The sequence below is a fragment of the Hydra viridissima genome, unplaced genomic scaffold (genome assembly GCF_058129835.1).
Source record: "Hydra viridissima isolate aposymbiotic clone 2 unplaced genomic scaffold, HvirCarnegie_v1 scaffold_11, whole genome shotgun sequence".
Taxonomy (NCBI): Eukaryota; Metazoa; Cnidaria; class Hydrozoa; order Anthoathecata; family Hydridae; genus Hydra; species Hydra viridissima.
The window spans coordinates 4,451,151-4,469,285 of record NW_028324310.1 but is presented as its reverse complement, the minus strand read 5'-3'; the positions used below and the strand labels follow the sequence as shown (position 1 = coordinate 4,469,285).

The window sequence follows — 18,135 nt, the reverse complement described above, 5'->3', positions numbered from 1 at the left end:
TTATTTGTTTTTATAAACTGGCTAAGATGACGTGACCGACATCCTTGGAAAACTTTTTTTTTTCGACCGTTTAAAAGGGAAAGACTATTTAAAATTTTTAAGACGTGCAATAAGGGTAATAAAACCAAACAAAATAAATACAGAAGTGCAACCGTTTACTTTAACACATTAGTTATTTTTAAACTAATGTTTCATACATTTTACTTTGTTTAGTCTTATAACCGCGAAACTAATTTAAAAAATAATTTATGATTGTGTGGTTAGACCAATGACACTAAAGGTAATTAACATCGGTTAAAAACGGTTAAAAAAAATACACTGCTTTTCAAACGATGTTTAAAAAAGGAAATGCTTATTAGAAATTAAAAAACGTTTTATTGCGTTTGATGCATCAGATCAAACCGTATTTGGACAATTTTTCTTCTGATGAGATTAGCAACATTAAATACGAACTGTAAATATGTGCAATATAGTGTAAATTAGGTTTTAAGTGCAATCTTGTGTAATTTAGGTGTTAGAGTTTTTATTTTAAGTTTACTGAAATAAAAAAAACTTTTTGTTTTTCCATTTTACAGTTGCTTAAAAAAGATTGCTGTGTAATGTTTTACTCATGCAACTGTATTGTAGATAAATTCATGGCTTTCGAAAGTGTAAATTTAAGCGTTTTTGTCTCTTAAACTGTAATAATTAAAGTACTACTTTCATCTTTAATAGATACATTATTGTTTCTTATCATTTAATATTTTTTCAATTGTGGATCTAATGCGAAAAGATTTTGTTTTGCGGATAGTTATATTGGAAGGTAACGTTGAAGCGTTCCTCCATCGTTGTTACAAATCGAAGTGTGGAATGGGTTTCCTAAAGCTTTTCAGAAAATGTGAAGTATACTTTGAGAAATCTGCATCTCGCATTTTGATGACTACATAATTCGTTACATTACAGCTTTTTGGTCTTCGTTTTGAAAGGTACGAGAAAGAATGTAAGCTATTTCGTTTGATAATAGTCTGTAGAGACTTTCTTACATTTTCCATCATTAATTACCGTGGTGTGACCTAACAAAGTCCTATGCTTTAAGAAAGTCCTAATTTAAGAGAAAAAACATTTAGAGAAAAAAAGTTTAGTTATTTTAACTAACTAGATATCTAGTTAAAATAGCTAAGTTATTTTCCCTAAAATGTTTATTTTATATATACGAAATTTGTCATTTCTTAAATTAGGACTTTCTTAAAGCATATGAATTTGTTTGGTCACACCACGATATGCAGGTTTTTGATGACACAAATTTACATTTAAACATAAATTTGATACTTTTGAAGAATAAACCAACTTAGTTAAATAGCACAACTTGATGGGGTTGAATCAAAATAAAGCAGACTTAGTACGTAAAATAAAACTAAATTCGATTTGCTTAAATAGAATGATATAAGCTATTTTTCATCACTATTTTTAGTTAATTGTTTTTGTAATTAACGGAGAAACCAAAAGCTGATGTTTAACTTAATTCAAACTTGAGTTCACTGTAATATGTAAAATTATCATCTTCTTAAAATTGTGTTAGAACTGCATAATTTCATATAACTCGTTATCAAGAAAGATTCCAGCTTATGTAGTGTACCGCGTGTGATCAAGGCAGTAGCTAGTAAGCCCGTTGAGGCCCGGACCAACTTAACCAGGTATGACTCTAAAACCTAGTGACGATTGCTGGGGATGGAGGTATTTTTTTAAAACCTAATGTATGGTTAAATGTTTGGCTCCATAAAGGAGACAAATCATCATAACAATAATGCTTTTCGTGAGAAAATCTGATTAAATGCTGATAGAGTAGTTTTTAAAGTTCAGGGTAAATTTTTCACCTAAACATAACTTCAGTGATAGAAATAGCCTAGATTACGTATGAAACTATTTACTTGATTTCCTTAATATGTTTGCCTAAAAAAAAAAATTTTCCATGACCAATTTTTCTTTAGTACCTTCAACAAACCTGAGTTTCATAAGCAATCATGTAGCTAAATGTGGTGGTTCTGAGTTAAAATACCATATAGCCATGTCAATTTTTTACACCAAATAAATTTTGAAAAAAAATCCATTCTAGAAAGTTAACTAATAGGAAATGCAACGTTACATTTAACAATTATGATTTCAATAACATTTACAAATGTTAATTGTCTTCCACATAAAAGGATATATTTGACAGCTGTAGTTGTCGTAAAATTTCCCATGCCAACGAGTTAAGCTTTTTCGTATGAATACCAGTGCATGGATAGAAGTGTTTTCAGATTTTTGTAATGTTGCATAATTTAATTCCATATCGCCAAGATCAACATATTCAATTAGTTTTTTAGCGTGCTTATTCAACACAATGACATCATGCGCTTTTTCACTTCATCTATAATAAGGTTAAAAACATTTTGGCAATCTTCGATGTGCAGCATTTGGGATATCTCTTATAATGTCTAGCAGCAATAGGCCGCCATGTTTGAGTACAAAGGTATGGTAACTTTTATCTTTAATGCCTTAAAGGTGTTTACCTTGCTCACGCTTGTATCATTAAAGTTTCATATCATTAAATTCAAATAGGCGATTATGTAAGTAGTCTTGCATACCCAAGAGCACTTCCTCCACAATCTTTTATCTAAGTAAAAGTCTCGAAAATAATCCGTTTTCATCATAAACTTCATGGATTATTTTCTTTGAGAAGCTCTTTAACTGCTTGGCAAGCGTTCGGGGAGGGGATAGGGAGGGGTAAGGGAGAGTTAAAAGAGGGGTAAGGGAGGGGGGCTAGCCTGTAGAAATATGATTGCCGAGCACATTTTTTTTGCTTTCACACTCACATGGTTTCTCTTCACCCCAAATAATACAATTGTAGGTGTTAGTGGATCCATTGATGTTAAAATTTGTCATCATCAGAGAATAATATTCGATGAACAAAGGTTGGAAATCGACACCATCGTGCGAAACTTAATCGTTCCTGATAGTTAGCAGATAACAACTCATTATTTTCGGAGCTTGTATAGACAGTCTAAAACGATGGGGAATAATACACCAAGTCGTTGTTTTCAAGACAATAACAGCTGAAGTGTCTCCTGGAACAAGCAAGGTGAGGATTTTTTTCTTTTCTACTATTAGAATCGCACTTAATTGTTGAATGACTTCTCCAGTAGCGACCTTAGGTCTCCTAGAACATGGATCATTTTTCACTGAGCAAACTTCTCAACAACTCGCTACACTGTTGAGAGTTTAAAGGGCTTAGAATCCCCTCGCCGTTGTAGTAATTCGAGAGGAATTCTCATAGTAAAACTGAATCAACAATCAACAGGTTCAAGTTGCACCATCTCCTGAAGAAACCAAGATTGAATAAATGAATAACAAAAACAAACTAAATCCCCTTTAATGCATAGCGTTTTTCAAATAGTAGCATAACAAATTACAGTTTGTTCATTTTTTTGTGTGAAACTTTTGAAACATCCTGCACCATAAAATTCTTCATTCGGCACAAAAAGTGAACCATATAATTGTTCCTTTATAAGCAAATAATTTTTTTAAAGGAAAAAATTTTTACACTAAAATAAACATAGTTGTGTAAACAATATAAATTGGAATATATATATATATATATATATATATATATATATATATATATATATATATATATATATATATATATATCAACATTGCAGAATGTTCAAAAAAATCATTGCCGCTCATACTCAGGGTTTCGAAGAACTATTTCAGGATTTCTTTTTAAGGAACGATTTTAACCAATGGTCAGTTCGAAGTTCATTTTTAAATTATGGAAAATTTACGAAGAATCTGAAATTTAACAAAGTTTCCTTACGTCTGAGGCAGCCTTAATTAAATCGTTCTTTGTTTAAAGATCGCCCAAATCAAATGCCATTACCAGGCCATTCAACCAACTATCCTTCTTCAAATTCAGTTAACGTTTTTTCTTTTTTGATCTTTGCATTAACCTTTTTTAGTATTTAGTATTTTAATACCACTAAACAAAACATGATCAACTTTTTTTTTTTGAATTATGTTTATGCAAGAGAATCCTTAAACATTTTTAAAAACTATTTTAAAACTTTTTTAAAATCATTTTTAAAACAAAGGAATTCGAAGAGTTCATCATATGAACCTCTTACAAAAAGAGAACTTTATTAAGTTTATTAAGATTGATGCATATATGTTAAGAAGATATATTTTGACAAAGAACAAATTGAATGACTATGACGTAAAACCTATGCGTCGTAAGTATTTGTCAATCACTTCGTGAAACTCTTTTTATTGAAGGTAAAATGATACATTAGCAGTTAAAACAGTTTTCCGACTATCTCTTTTTTTCTAAACGTCATTGACAGTACTACCATTTTTATGAAATGTTTTTAAATGTTTCTCCGACGTATTTCTTTATCGCCAAACTCATTGGTGAACTTTTTCAGTTGATGAATTAAAATCGATAATTAACTCATGGAATCAGCATCATCGAATTGACCATCTAAAGAAGTATAAGAAAAAAAAATTAATAGTTACGATGTAATCGGTTTGTAATACATCAAATTAGTAGTTCATAAACATTATTTGGATTCTTTTCAGATGGATTAATATATTCATCCAAATTTACGCTGTAACTTTGTTGGTAAATAAATGTGCAGTAGTGAATTGTTGGAATGGGTATAAATCTGTAATGCATAAATTGAAATGGGTAAATGACAAGTTTTGTACTTCTTAAGTGAGGAAAGCTGCATCCGGGTTTTCCAAAAGACAATTATTTAGAAGACAAATTTGAGTTAGTAAAAAAATAGAGATTAGAATTAAGTATGCATTCAGCTTAAATCTTTTTGAATCAAAGTTTTTAAAAACACGTGAAGTGAATATGTTAACATACGAGTTGAATCCTGTTCCTTTCATTCTTTCTTGAGAAAGTTGCACTTTACTTGAATCCCAATAACGTCTATTTTAGTGCCAATAACTCCTAGTTTTTGTAAGCCACTAACAAGATTTTCGCAGATTCATGAATTTAAAACAATCGATGAAATAAAAAATATTGACTCCATGAATCTAGTTCTTTAAATGAGTTTAGCTTTAAAAATACAAATGTTCAATGTCTGAACCCCCAGTCACGTTTCAGTATATGTAGAAATAATTCAGGTAAAAAATAAAGTTTTCTATAGCTTAAATATATATCTATTTTACAATAAATAAATAAATATATTTAAGTAAATACATAGTTTAGCGTCTTTTTTAGTAAATAATAAATAATATTAATTTTATGTAATTAGCACAAGCACCTCTTAACCGCCTCAAATTACATTTAAATAAATCTTTTGTTAGTTCTTTGCAATCAACTTGCATTTAATTTTCTTTTAATAATGTTGATTATTGTATTACTATTATTTAGAAAAATAACATTTTAATAAAAAAAACTTTTTAAACTGCCAAAGAATTATAATCAGCAAAGATAAGTAACCTGAATATATAAAATACTTTTATTTGTTATAAATTAAGATAAGTAATTTTACAATTTACATTGTGTAAAAGATTAAATAGTAGTTAGTAAAATAAAGCTGTGAGGCATAATAAAGACTATTCAATATTTAATTTAAGTGGTTTATAAATTTATGTATAAATAATAGTTATCTAATTTTACCTCTTTTTTGCATTTTCAGATGGCCTTGTGTTCACAAATTTATCTCATTAGCCCTATTAAAATTATTGAAGGTAGTAATTTGCCCTTAGGGAAACAGGCTCTTGCTTATTTTCTCTATAGTCAAAATGTTTTAAAACTGTATATCAGAAAAGCAACAAAAGACTTTTGGTTACAAGCAAAAATTCCTATTTAGCATTGCCAAGATTTTTTCAAAAAGCTTGATTATTCTACAAGTGGGAGTGTCTGAAAAAGAACAAGAGCCATCCGACCGAGACTTAGAATACTAATGAATCCACATTTTCAGCTACAATTGAAGAATTAATTCACATACTGAGGCCATGCAGCTTGAAAATCTAGAAGAAAAGCTTTTGCAGGAGTTACAAAGAAGGGAAAAGAATTTTGCATAAAAAAGAAGCAGGAATCTGTTCACTAAATTTCTGATATCATACAGATTGCTAGTCAATCCTGATTTGTGGAATGGCATAGAAGGCTATTAGGTTGCACCATATAGACACAGGCTGTAACCAATGACCATACAGAATGTAGAACCGCTCTAGTCCAAGATGCTGCAAATTCTGGTGGCTACAGAAAAGCAACTCCGGTATGCTCTGCAAGTCAATGGATAGAACAGAGTATTGTTTCCAAATGAAAAGAAAGCCATGCTATTATGAACAAGTGATGTAGGATTGCTAATAATAATGACACTCTTTCTATTATTCATATTTGATACTTGACTGCAGTTCAACTGCAAATGTTGCTAATTTTGGTCAATTAGGTTTTGAGTCACCTCTAAATATAGGAATTCTTCTATAAAACATTGTAATACTTATCATACATGAGAAGGAACTATTTGGAAGTTTCAGACTATAATACTGCTCTAACTTAATTATTTTCCATGCATTTTTGGGCCACTCTATTGTGTTCTCAAACTTGATGAAATATACTTTATGTAATAAAAGCTTATCCAGAGACTAGTGTTACTAGAGATTTCAATGAAGATGAAATGGAACAAAGTTTCAAAATTATTAACAGCTTTTTAAATTCCAAAAAAACTACTCTGTAGATAAAACAGTCATGAAGTCTTGCTATAACAAAATTATTTTATTTTGATTTTCATTATTTTGATATAAAACCTGAGTCTTAAACTTAATATTTTAAAATTAGAAATGTTTTTATCTATTTTAGTCTAGTAACAGTTACACAAAATAAACATTTCTAAGTTTGATTATTCACATCATGTTTGACTAGAACAGTAAGACATGTTGAGCCTCTCATTCAAGTACATAAAAATTTAATACTTTAAATACACAGCTCACAGGATTGGAATTAAAAAACACATAAAAATACTGACTTATTTTTTTTTCATTTGTTTCTTCAGAACTTTCAGCTTCAGCAATTTGCATGTTTTCTTGAAGGCGCCGCAAGTTAGCCTAAAACAAAAACATACATTCTAAGAGTACATCCATACATATTTGATTTGTTGATTTTATTTTGTGGGATTTGTAGTAAATTTTTACTATTGCTTGTATGTATTTTTATTTTAATGGCTGGTGAACATTTTATTTTCAAGTTCTGATTTTGACAAGGAGAAATATTTTTGCTTTGGTTTATTGTTAAATGGCAAGCTTTAAATTAGTTTTAAGTATAAACAAAATAGTTATATAAAATGAGAATTAGTTTTTACTTTGCAAAGTTGCCCTCATGTGACAGAGAAAGAATCTTAAATAAAATTTAATTTTTTTAGATTGATACCAATAACTTGAACAATTAGGATAAAAGAGCATTCTTTTATTTTTAATATATATCTAATATTTTATTTACTTTTATGATACAGAATAATTTCAAAGATAATCAAACAAATTGTTTACTTTTTTGTTCAATTTTATTATTCTTCCAGGAGAATAATTTTTTGAATAATATTGTTCATTCTTGCTTAGTTTAAAAAAACGTTACCAACAGACATTTTGATTAGCTGTCTTACTATGTTAGTGACATTAGGAATACTGATATGGTTTGGTAAAAGGGAGTGAATGTTGTAATACTGGTTTTAACTGCCCTACTGTAGAGTTTATCACTGTATATGTTAAATTAGTAATACCGTCATTTTTTGACAAAATTAATCAATTAACAAATTTCCAACTGAAATATTTGTTTTGATTGTTTCAAATTTCCATATTCAATCTGACTAGTTTAACAATAGTTCTCTGAGTAAATTCCTAGGGGTCAGCTTTTTTTCTCTTTTAGCATATATTATTTCAACAAAAAATAATTCAGGATATTACTTCTTTTCTTTACTTCAACTTTAAAATCAAAGATTTTTTAACATATTTGAAAAGGAACTTTTGGCTTCTTTATTGAAATCAATCTCTATTGAAAGACAAATAACAAGCTCTATTACAGATGTAATATTTTTGATGAATAATTTTTTTGTTCTTGTTAAATTTTGTTGAATTTAAACTTTAATAAACAATTATTAAAAGAAATAGAATTTTTATACACATTAAATCCATAAGATTCTGTTTTTAACTTACTTCAAAAAATATCTATTTCTTGAGTCTATTTTGTTATTGTATATCTAACTCCAGTCCCAAAAACTAACACTACCACTGCCACTTTGCAACTTTATTATAACAAAGCAATTGCTATACTTTTCAGATTTAGATCTTTTAACAAGATTTAGCTTTTCCTTTTATTACTTCAATGTTACTTTATTTATTAAAGACCAAGCAACTCTCTTTTTTACACCACACTGCCATTTGTTTCTAACAGCTGATATCCATCAATTGTTTTTTTTTTTAACTTCCAGAGCCTGGATGAGATTGGATGCTGCCTGTTAGTTATGTACATTTACCCCTAATGTATTTTTTTACTCCTATAGTGTATTTATATAAATATAACTCTCCAATGTATCTATTTAAATAAATTTGTTTTATATATAAATATTGAACTCTTTTTTTTTTTTACTTTGCTTAAAAAATTAATGAAAATTACTTACCATTCCTTCTTCACTTAACTCAATGTTTTCAAGATCATCTGCAGATGTGTAAAAACCTTCTAGAGATTCAGTAGTTGTGTAGTAAGTCTCCTCACCTAAAAGCAACCATAACGTTTTAACAAAAAATAAAAATAAAAAGATTCCTAATGTATATTACTAACAGCAAGATAATAGCAAGTGAAACCATGCTTCTAGTACAAGGGGCTGCAGGGATTCCCAAAATTTTTAGAACATTTTTTGAAATGAATTTTTAAAGCACTTAAAAATTATATTCATGGAATATTAACAGTAGAAAAGTTGAAGACAAATGCTTTTCCCACCTTAACATTCACTTAGGTCACTTTTTTGTTGATCACTGCCTCAACCTTTGGACGGAAGAACCGGCAGATGCTGATTATATAATCACTTGAAATTGAGTTCCAAGTATGGGTAATAGATGACTATAGTGACTTGACACTTGAGTGGACCTTTTTGCAAGCCTAATTCTCAACTGTGCTCCACACACACTTTAGTCAAGGGGATTCAGGCCTGGGGTAAATGGTGGCCAAGGGGGTTCAGGTCTAGGCTAAATGGTAGTTTTGGCCAAAAGTGTTTGGGCCAAAAATTAGTCATGCTGTTGTGAAGATATTGTTGGGTTTTCTGGACCCATTACAGAGTGTATTGTCCTGTTAAAAGATATAATTGCCTTCTGGGAATTTCTTCTTCAGCCATTGCACCATATAACATTTTAGTAGGTTGATATACATGAGAGCTAATTTTTTCTCTTTGATGTAGATTGGAGGACATTTCTCCCCATTAGAAGCAATGATACCAAGCATCATGATGGACTGAGGGTGACAGATTCATAGTGCAGATGGATTACAGAGCATCTGTCACTCATTTGCACTATAAATCTGACATTTTGCCTATTGATCACACAGTCAAGACTAAAAAATATTTTACCTTAGAAAATTTTTTGATGAAACATGGCTTTTTAGCTGATTCAGAAGCTTCTTTGATCAATCCAATCTCAAAGTCTTAAGCTTTTCTGTTAAATCAATATTGAACAGTTTTTCAGTCTTTCTGATGGATATAATAGAATTCTTTTTAACATACTTTTTAAGCTTTTCAATGAACTTAAACTGTTTTGTTCACTGAACAGGGTATTTAAGCTCTCAGTACTGCCACATTTTTTCACTTTGTAAAATGTAGTTTTAGACACTCCAGAAATATGAATCACTTCACTTGCAGGCAACCTACGTGAATCTAATTTAAAACTTCAGTTCTTTTGGCTTCCATTGTAAAACTTTTAATTAAATTTTTTTTTATTTACAATTTTATTCAAATCTAAGTTAATATTTATTGAGCATTAAGCAACAAAAACAAATTTCAGAAGTTTTTTTTATCTATATCACAAAATCTAGCTAAAAATTAGTCCACAAATCACTGCTGCATCCTGTATTACAGAAGCAAAATTCCATTCTATAGCTAAGGAAACTATAAAAACAGAGAAAAATGTCAACACTTTCTAAGGTTAATTGCTCTATCATATAATTTCTATAAGATAAAGAAATTTTTTTAACTTAAAAATACTCTGAATAAATATCAAATATTACAAAGACAAAATCAACCTTCATCATAATCTTCTTCTTCACTAAGATCTGGATCTGGGTGAAGCTCTTGACATTGTGTTACAGCATCATACATTTGTTGAACTAAAAGATTTAGCATCTTCAACAACAAAAAATTTAAAGACAAGAAAAAAAAGAATTTAAAAACTAAGAAACAATTAAAAAAAAAACACTAGACAATATAGAATCTTATTATAATAAAACAATCTACTTTTATTAACATCTGATGGAACAAATCGGACTTCAGTAACAGATGCCTCTGGATCATTTTCATCACTCTCTATTACATCTTAAAGCAAAAAAAAAAAAAAAAAAAAAGAATGTGTAATAGCGATGTAGAACTATTAACAGAACAATAATTTGTAAGGAAAATTATGTTAAATTATATTAATTATGTTAAAGCAAATATCCTTCTCAGTCTCTAGCTTCTTATTATTATTAATTTTTTTTCTTTTGAAATTTCAGACTTAATTAGTTTAATTTTAATTGTTAAAAACCTTGAAACAAAATTAATTTTTTCATAGAGATGCTGTAAATATCTTTTTCCATAGAGACATTGTAAATATCTTTTTTCATTGAGATATTATATCTTTTTTTACTGAATTATTCAATATGAAATAAAACACTAATATAGAAATATGAAATAAGGTCTTTAAATTTAGGATAAAAACAGATTTTCCTATGATACAACATCAATAAAGATAGATTGTTTAATGTTGTTAGAAAAGAAAATAATACTGTTTAATACAGATCAATATAGCATTCATACTAAAAATTTTGAAAACCACCTTCAGATTCCAAGAGACAGTATAAACATTGAAAAGGGAAGCTGCTTGTATCTCTACAAATAGCATGCAGTGATATAGAAGGATAATTCAATTTGAAACTTTGTGACTCAATGTCACCTCGCCACAGCAAATAACTAACAAAAAAAAAAAAAAAAAGTAAAGGTCCTGATTTAAGCAAATCCATATAATATTATCTTAAAAAAAAACATTAACCAAAAAGTTAAGAAAAAACTTAGCGAATGAAAATTCTTGTATAAAAATATTTTAACTTTTAAATTCATTTCGAAAATCAGAAAATGTAGCAAATTTTTTCCACTCCATTTTTAAACTTAACAAATTTTTTAAAGAAATAATAACGCAAAAAAGTTAACTGCTATTATTACATCTGGCATTCTAATATAAATTTTTGAGATAAAAATTAGAAACAACAAAAGAAATAATAAAGAAATATTAAAGTTAAATGCAGAGGTATTTTAAAAAAAAATCTAATAGTTTAATGAATTAAACTTATGCAGAAGTTAAAACGACTAACTATATCTAAAAAAAAAAATAATTTTAATATAGTTCAATGATAACATACTTTTCGCTTATGCATAAAGTTCCGTTACCACAATCTTTATCCTCCAGAAAGGCTCTTGTATTTGATTCTGTCAATATTACACCTTCTGTAGGTAAATCATAAGGGTTAAAAGTAACCATATCTAGATATGAGAATATTTTTTATATAATGCACTTTCGAAAGGCTCTTTTTCACGCGAAATCGATAACCAGAAGTTGGTGGGAAAAAGTACCGTTTAAAAATAATTTAAATCACAACCATTCCAGCGCATTAACTAATCGTTTGGTTATGCATAGGGTTAGGGTCAACCAAAGGCAACCATCATTGAGACCAGTTCAAGCAATTGGTCGTAAAAAAACACTGATTTTGAAACTTGAATTTAAAAATCCAGTATCCTGTACACTAGAAAAGTGCTTTTTATCGCTCATGGCATAGTTCACAATAGAATGATTGCTTTAGGTGTTTAGTATAAAAAAGGAGACAAGTACATAGCGCGAGTTGCGGTGAATTTAAAAATAATAAAATTCCAAAAAATTTCGCTAGTAAGGAAAACATGAATAAAAGATTTTGTATTACTTTGAAAAATCGAATCTTGTAAGAATAAAGTTTAAAAAAGAACTTTTAATTGTGAATAATTATTAATCATCAAATTTAAACATCAGTTACTAAAAAACGTTTGCTCACTGTTGCTTGTTGTTTTATATATTGTTGCCTAGACTTCCCCCTCCCCCTAAAGTTATTTATTCTCGTTAATTTATCTTTTTTTATAAATGGACTGAGGCATCTTCTAAAAAGAATTACTTGAAGAATACTTCAAAGTTTATGATCATGCAATTTTAATTTGAAAGTTTGCAGCCTGCAAAGTCGAAGCAAATATATCAGCAAGAGTTAAATTATATGAAAGCAAACCAAAAAAATACAAAACAATTTCCTCAAAAAGCCAAGGTTTGTTAAATAAATATTCTTCCAAAGCAATAAAAGTTAAAAGTGATTTATCTTAACTACTGGTTTCAGCTTCAAAAAGATCTATGAGCTCTCAAACAAAAAGCGTCAAGCCTAAGTTTAATACTCTGAAATTGAATGCTCCATCCAACGTATAGTCTATTGAAGTTAATTTAGCAGTCGAAGAAATTCAAGTGGCCACTTCCAGGACTGAAGATTGGAACTTGAAATCTGCACAGAAAGAAAAAAAGCTTAAGGCTCAGTGAATCTAGAAATTAATTTGATAAATGGAGATTTAGTTTGTTTGATGAATGCGGACACTTAACATCTGCCTAAGTTTAGGTTTGATAATGAGAAGCCGTAAATTCTGTAATCGACAGAATGAAGCCTGAAAAGAGTCACGTGAATAAATGTCAGCAAAGAAGTGTTCTTTCAAGAATTGGAGAGGATCAATCAGATTTACAGAAGGCTTTTGTGATTTTGCTCATTAATTTTTGTTGTTTATGAATAGGCTAACTGAGGCAAAAACAGCGCCCTGAAAAAAATTTTTTTGGTTGCTACCATGGCGTTCTGTAATTATATAATTACAGTAGACCATGTTGCTACCAAAACGATCAACTTGATGATTTATTGCGTCCCCTTTAATAAAATCCTGTCCCATTTGTGCCCTCTAAAACTAAATCCTGCATTCGCATTTGAAGAACATACAATACTGCTCAAAAATTTAGCACACATAAGATTTAAGTTTCATTTTTCTTCTTTTAATTGAACTTTTAGGCGGTAAACTTCTTATGCCTTTTCAATTTTTTTTATTTACAGTTAATTAAAACATACCTTATATTGAAAAAAAAAATTGAAAAAAAAATTACGTTAATTTTACCATCTATTTTTAACTTAAACAGAGACCGCTAATTAAAGCGGTGTAAAAAAGCTGCTCATAAGTTTAGCACACTTGCAATTCTATTGTCTTTTAACTGCCGCTCTTTACTTTTTGACGTCAAAATTTTATTAAAAAGTAAATTTAACTATCCATTTTTACATAAACAAAACTGAACAAAAGTTTCAAAGATATACATAGTATGTATTACCTCATTTGAAATAAACTTGGTATTTTTCGCTTAAATTTTGTCCATAATGTGACCAATAAGATGGGAAAAAAATCAATTAGCTCTGAAATAAAACAGCGCACTATGAATCCAAATCTCAAAAATGTGGCCAAAAGTCGTTTTTTAAAAGTATTCCAATATATAAATATTTTTTATAATTTAGAAAGAATATTTACCTAATAGCTGAAAAAAATATTTTGCAGAATTTTTAATACGTCCTTTATATGTTTTGGGAGTGATTTATTGCGCTTAAAAAATAAAATAAAAATTTCCAAAATAATTCACGAATTTTTGTATTTTTTTAAATAAGACAATTTTCATATTATTATACAACATTTGTAAACTTTTTTAAAATTTCATTTTCATATATTATTGTTAATATGGTTTTAATCAAAAAAGAAGTAATAACTCGATTTTTTAGCTTTAGATTTTGGGTTTTTGAAGAAAGGAGTAAAATTTTTAAAATATGTATTTCCCCGGTTACAAAAAGTGATAAAGCTTAAAATGTCCACTTTTCACTCCTCCTAAATTTCTATCACATTATTATGAACGTATTGGGTATAAAACAAATAATTTTTTAGCTGCTCGAATTTGCTCCATTTTGGTTTTATGTCAATTGTTTCAAAAAAAGACATTAGAAAAAGCCCGGGGGGGGAGGGGGTGAGAACAGCAAATGCAAGACTTCATTTCAGCATTTTTATAACTTGAGATCTTTTAAAGTTTATATATATACCTTAAAAGATCTCAAATATATATAAACACATACACACATGTATAAACTAATATTTGCAACATTTAGTAATATAGTAAAAATTATTTTTAAAAAATATTTATTGTTCATCAAGCAAAAGGTTTAAAACTTCAGAATCTAAGTTAACAGCACTAATAGATTTAGTTTTTTTGAAGATGAATGATGATACTATTGGATCACTACGTAACAGCAGATAATGATATTGGTTTTCCATTGCATTTTTTCTAGAAATTTTACATGTATGGTTTAGTCTTGCATTTCGAATGTATTTGTTTTGTGCTTCCTGTGCCTCTTCTGAGTAAATACCTATTGGGAGTTCAAAGCAATCAGAAATTTGATAACCATGCTCTAATATCTTGTGTACTGTAGGTGGCATTATGTACCAGTTATATTTTTTAATTATTATTTCAGAAGTAGCTAAACAATATTTTTTGAAGGCCCCCAAATCAAGGTGGTATCCACTGCACACAGCCTTCATTATATTTCTCAATCTAACAATTATTTTAACATCAACTCCTGTAATGTCTGCAAAAGTATCTGCATTGTCAAATGCTCTTCTGGCTGTGTTACCTGTGTTTGAGGAACCATAGCCATGCTTTGGCATATCGACAACAAGGCTGAGCTCGCTTCTAAACCTATTCTGAATTTCATTTTTTTGCTCAATAACAGAAAGCTTATGTTCTTTTGATCTAGCCTGATACTTTTTAATTTTCATTTTATATCCTAAGTGTAGCACATACTCAAAAAGTCTAATCCAACAATGTAAAGTAGATAGTCCCATAGTAAGAGATTTTTTATTTGGAGTAAACATTCTGATTTTTACTAGATTGTTCATCTCACTCGGTTTTGCAAAACAAATATTGCACGATTGTGATGAATTCGAAAACATGATAGCATTTACTGACTTGCCATCCAACATAGTCAAGTCAACAACAATTTTAATTTTTATGGAACAGTGCTTTTTACTACTGAGAAGATCTAGATCTAAAATATAGTCTTGCAGATTTTCGATTTGTTTTCTAAGATTTATTTCTTCTGCTGCAATGAGTTCATTTGTTTCCTTTAGGTATTGTAGTTCAAGAGGTCTACAAAAATGAGGGCTGGATGGTTTAGGATTATTCCAGATGTTTGAACCCCCAATTTTTAATTTCAAAGGAACTATTGCAGTTTGAAATACTGACTGTTCATTCTGCACTCCAGTAGTAAGATCAGTATCATCAAACCTTTGATTATAAATACTTTGTGAAGATGCACCATCCATGCCACATTTCAAATTGAATACTCCATGTGTAACTGTTTCATCTAAATTTTGAAGCTGCTCAGAATTTAGTTTCAAAATTCGAAGCAAGGTATGGTTAACCATGTTTTGCAAACTACACTTCGCAGACGTTTCTGTAATATGCAAACCCTCTGGATAACAATCTGCTTTTGATTTTAGGATTGCTTTTAATGGGGGATAAATGTCAGCATTTTGCATCAGAGATGAGTTTCGAATAATCTGGTATTGTAAATCACTCAAATCACATTGAATTTTAAGTGATAAAGCTTGATCAGCAGACATCATAATTGGATGATAATTATCAGATTGGTAAGTTTGGCCTGGTAGATCTTTAGAAAACATTTTAACATTTTTTCCCAAATCAGATTTTCCAGGACTTGATTTTGCACGTACAACAGCAGCTTCTGCTAATTCTTCAGTTGTATGAGTCTTAGCCAAACTAAAATAAAAATAAACAACATCATTATTTGATAAACTATTTCCATTATGATAATTTCAAAAATTGATGCTATGGAAAACTGCCTTAACCACACAAGTGTGGAACTGTGGGTGTATATTTTTATTAAAAATTATGTATTTAATCAGTGACTTTTAAAAACAAAAATAGCAATTCTAAACTAGAAACTACCTTGAAACTTTCCTCCTTTTTGTTCTTAATGAACACTCTATCCATTCTTTTTCTGGTCGTCCAGTTTTTAAAGTTGAATCAAGTTTAGTATTTTGATTCTGAAACAACTCACCCTCTAACCAGGCCACTTCTTGTTTAACTAATCTTTTAAAATTACGATTATGCTTTGCATATTTAACCCGAAATTTATAAATAAAAAGTCTAATTTTTTCTGAGAGTTCTGCATCAGACAGTTCTTCATTGGTTAGCAATTTATTTTTTGCTTCAGTTTCTAAAACGGCTCGCAAATTCGCATGATTAACACCAACTTCTTGAATTACGCTTATAAGTTCTAATCTTTTCATATTTAATCAACAACAAAGAAAAAACACCTGTATAATCTTCTAGATGCACTCTTTGCAATTAATATTTTATGAAAACAAAGCTATAAATTTTCTTTACAGAAAACGACTCTATATTGAGTTTAAATACAGTTTACATCTGTTTAAAGTAAAAAGATTGCACAAAGTTCACTTTCTGTTAAAAAAAAATCGGAAAAAAGTTTTGGCCACTTTTTCGCAATTTGGACTCATTGTGCAGCGTGTTGTAGGACTACACCTTGGTGGTTTCAACAGCTCTGAAATTGCTCGAACTCTTAATTCTGTATCTTGTTCATGTGTACTCAGAACAATTCAGAAATTTGAAAAAACTGGCACTGCTGCAGACAAAAACCGATCTGGACGACCAAGAATTACAAGCATCACCGATAATAACAGTATCTATAGAATTGCAATAAAAAACCCTAAATACTCAGCCTAAGAGATTGCACAAGAAGTGAACTTGGCTCTAAAAAATAATATCTTAAGACAAACTGTAAATAGAAGAATGATTGATCGAAAACTTTGTTGTTACGTTGCTGCTAAAAAACCACTGCTTAAACCAACAGATCGGTTAAAACGTATCAACTTTTGTAGAGCTATTTTGAAAATGACTAATTATGAACTACGAAGAATAATATTCAGTGACGAATCCAACTTTACAGTTATTAACCGAAAGAACAGAGTGATTATCCGAAGACACTATAATGAGATGTTTCGTAGTCGCTTCATTGTGCCGCGATTACAAGGTGGTGGAGGTTCGGTAGGCATATGGGGTTGCATCACTTATGACGGCCCAGGTCTCTGCTACTTATACAATGGTCGTATGGATCAACATAAATATATCGAAACGCTTGAAAATCATTCAATCCCGACTAGAGATATCTTTTTTAGCAATGAGTCAGAGTGGCAGTTTCAACAAGATAACGCTCCTTGTCACAAGGCGAAAACGGTGACTATTTGGTTTCAAGAAAACAGCATTAAGGTACTTCAGTGGACAGCTAGATCACCTGACCTTAATCCAATCGAAAATGTATGGACTGTACTGGACCGCAAACTCACTAAAGCTCCCGTAACATCAGCTGAACATCTTAGGGAAAGTTTGAAAGAGTCGCTCGACAGCTTATCAACTGATTATTGCCGAAAACTTTTTGATTCAATTAAAAGAAGATGTGAACTATGCATAAAGAACAAAGGTGGACATATCCCTTATTGATCTTGCTATTAAAGCAAACTTAAATCCAGGTGTGCTAAACTTATGAGCAGCTTTTTTTTAACTTTTTTATATATATTAACTTTGATTAAAGATATTTAGTGTTAGACATTTGTTTTTTTTAGTTTTTTTTTCTCTTAATCTAATTAAAAAAGTCAAATAAATATTTTTTGTTTTTTAAAAAACCTTGAATTTCTTATTTTTTACTTTTATTTCATTTTTAAAGAAAAAAACGCAACTTAAATCTAATGTGTGCTAAAT

The 18,135-nt window shown here is 29.5% G+C and overlaps 2 protein-coding genes across 2 annotated transcripts; both read right to left on the bottom strand.

The window, feature by feature from the left end:
- Positions 1–4,164: 4,164 nt before the first annotated feature.
- LOC145191357 (methylosome subunit pICln-like) lies at positions 4,165–11,832 on the bottom strand. Its single transcript, XM_090066140.1, has 7 exons — positions 11,621–11,832; positions 11,041–11,174; positions 10,464–10,541; positions 10,253–10,336; positions 8,643–8,737; positions 6,999–7,077; positions 4,165–4,495 (listed from the first exon to the last, which is right to left on the bottom strand). Exons 1-7 carry the CDS (start codon positions 11,737–11,739, stop codon positions 4,461–4,463), a joined length of 624 nt encoding a protein of 207 aa, XP_089922266.1. The 5' UTR covers positions 11,740–11,832; the 3' UTR covers positions 4,165–4,460.
- Positions 11,833–13,931: 2,099 nt separating this feature from the next.
- On the bottom strand, positions 13,932–16,822 carry LOC149881805 (uncharacterized). Its single transcript, XM_090066077.1, has 2 exons — positions 16,306–16,822; positions 13,932–16,116 (listed from the first exon to the last, which is right to left on the bottom strand). The coding sequence occupies exons 1-2, from the start codon at positions 16,647–16,649 to the stop codon at positions 14,478–14,480; spliced, it is 1,983 nt and encodes a 660-aa protein (XP_089922203.1). The 5' UTR covers positions 16,650–16,822; the 3' UTR covers positions 13,932–14,477.
- Positions 16,823–18,135: the final 1,313 nt, after the last annotated feature.

Excerpts from the sequence above, each read along its gene's own strand:
- LOC145191357 (XM_090066140.1), bottom strand. The coding sequence starts at position 11,739 with ATGGTTACTTTTAACCCTTATGATTTACCTACAGAAGGTGTAATATTG. Across the intron at positions 10,542-11,040 it reads CTGTCTCTTGGAATCTGAAG|ATGTAATAGAGAGTGATGAA; the intron begins GTGGTTTTCAAA and ends TTTTGCTTTAAG. Across the intron at positions 4,496-6,998 it reads AACAAATGAAAAAAAAATAA|ATGGTCAATTCGATGATGCT; the intron begins GTCAGTATTTTT and ends ATACTTCTTTAG.
- LOC149881805 (XM_090066077.1), bottom strand. The coding sequence starts at position 16,649 with ATGAAAAGATTAGAACTTATAAGCGTAATTCAAGAAGTTGGTGTTAAT. Across the intron at positions 16,117-16,305 it reads AAAAGGAGGAAAGTTTCAAG|TTTGGCTAAGACTCATACAA; the intron begins GTAGTTTCTAGT and ends TTTTTATTTTAG.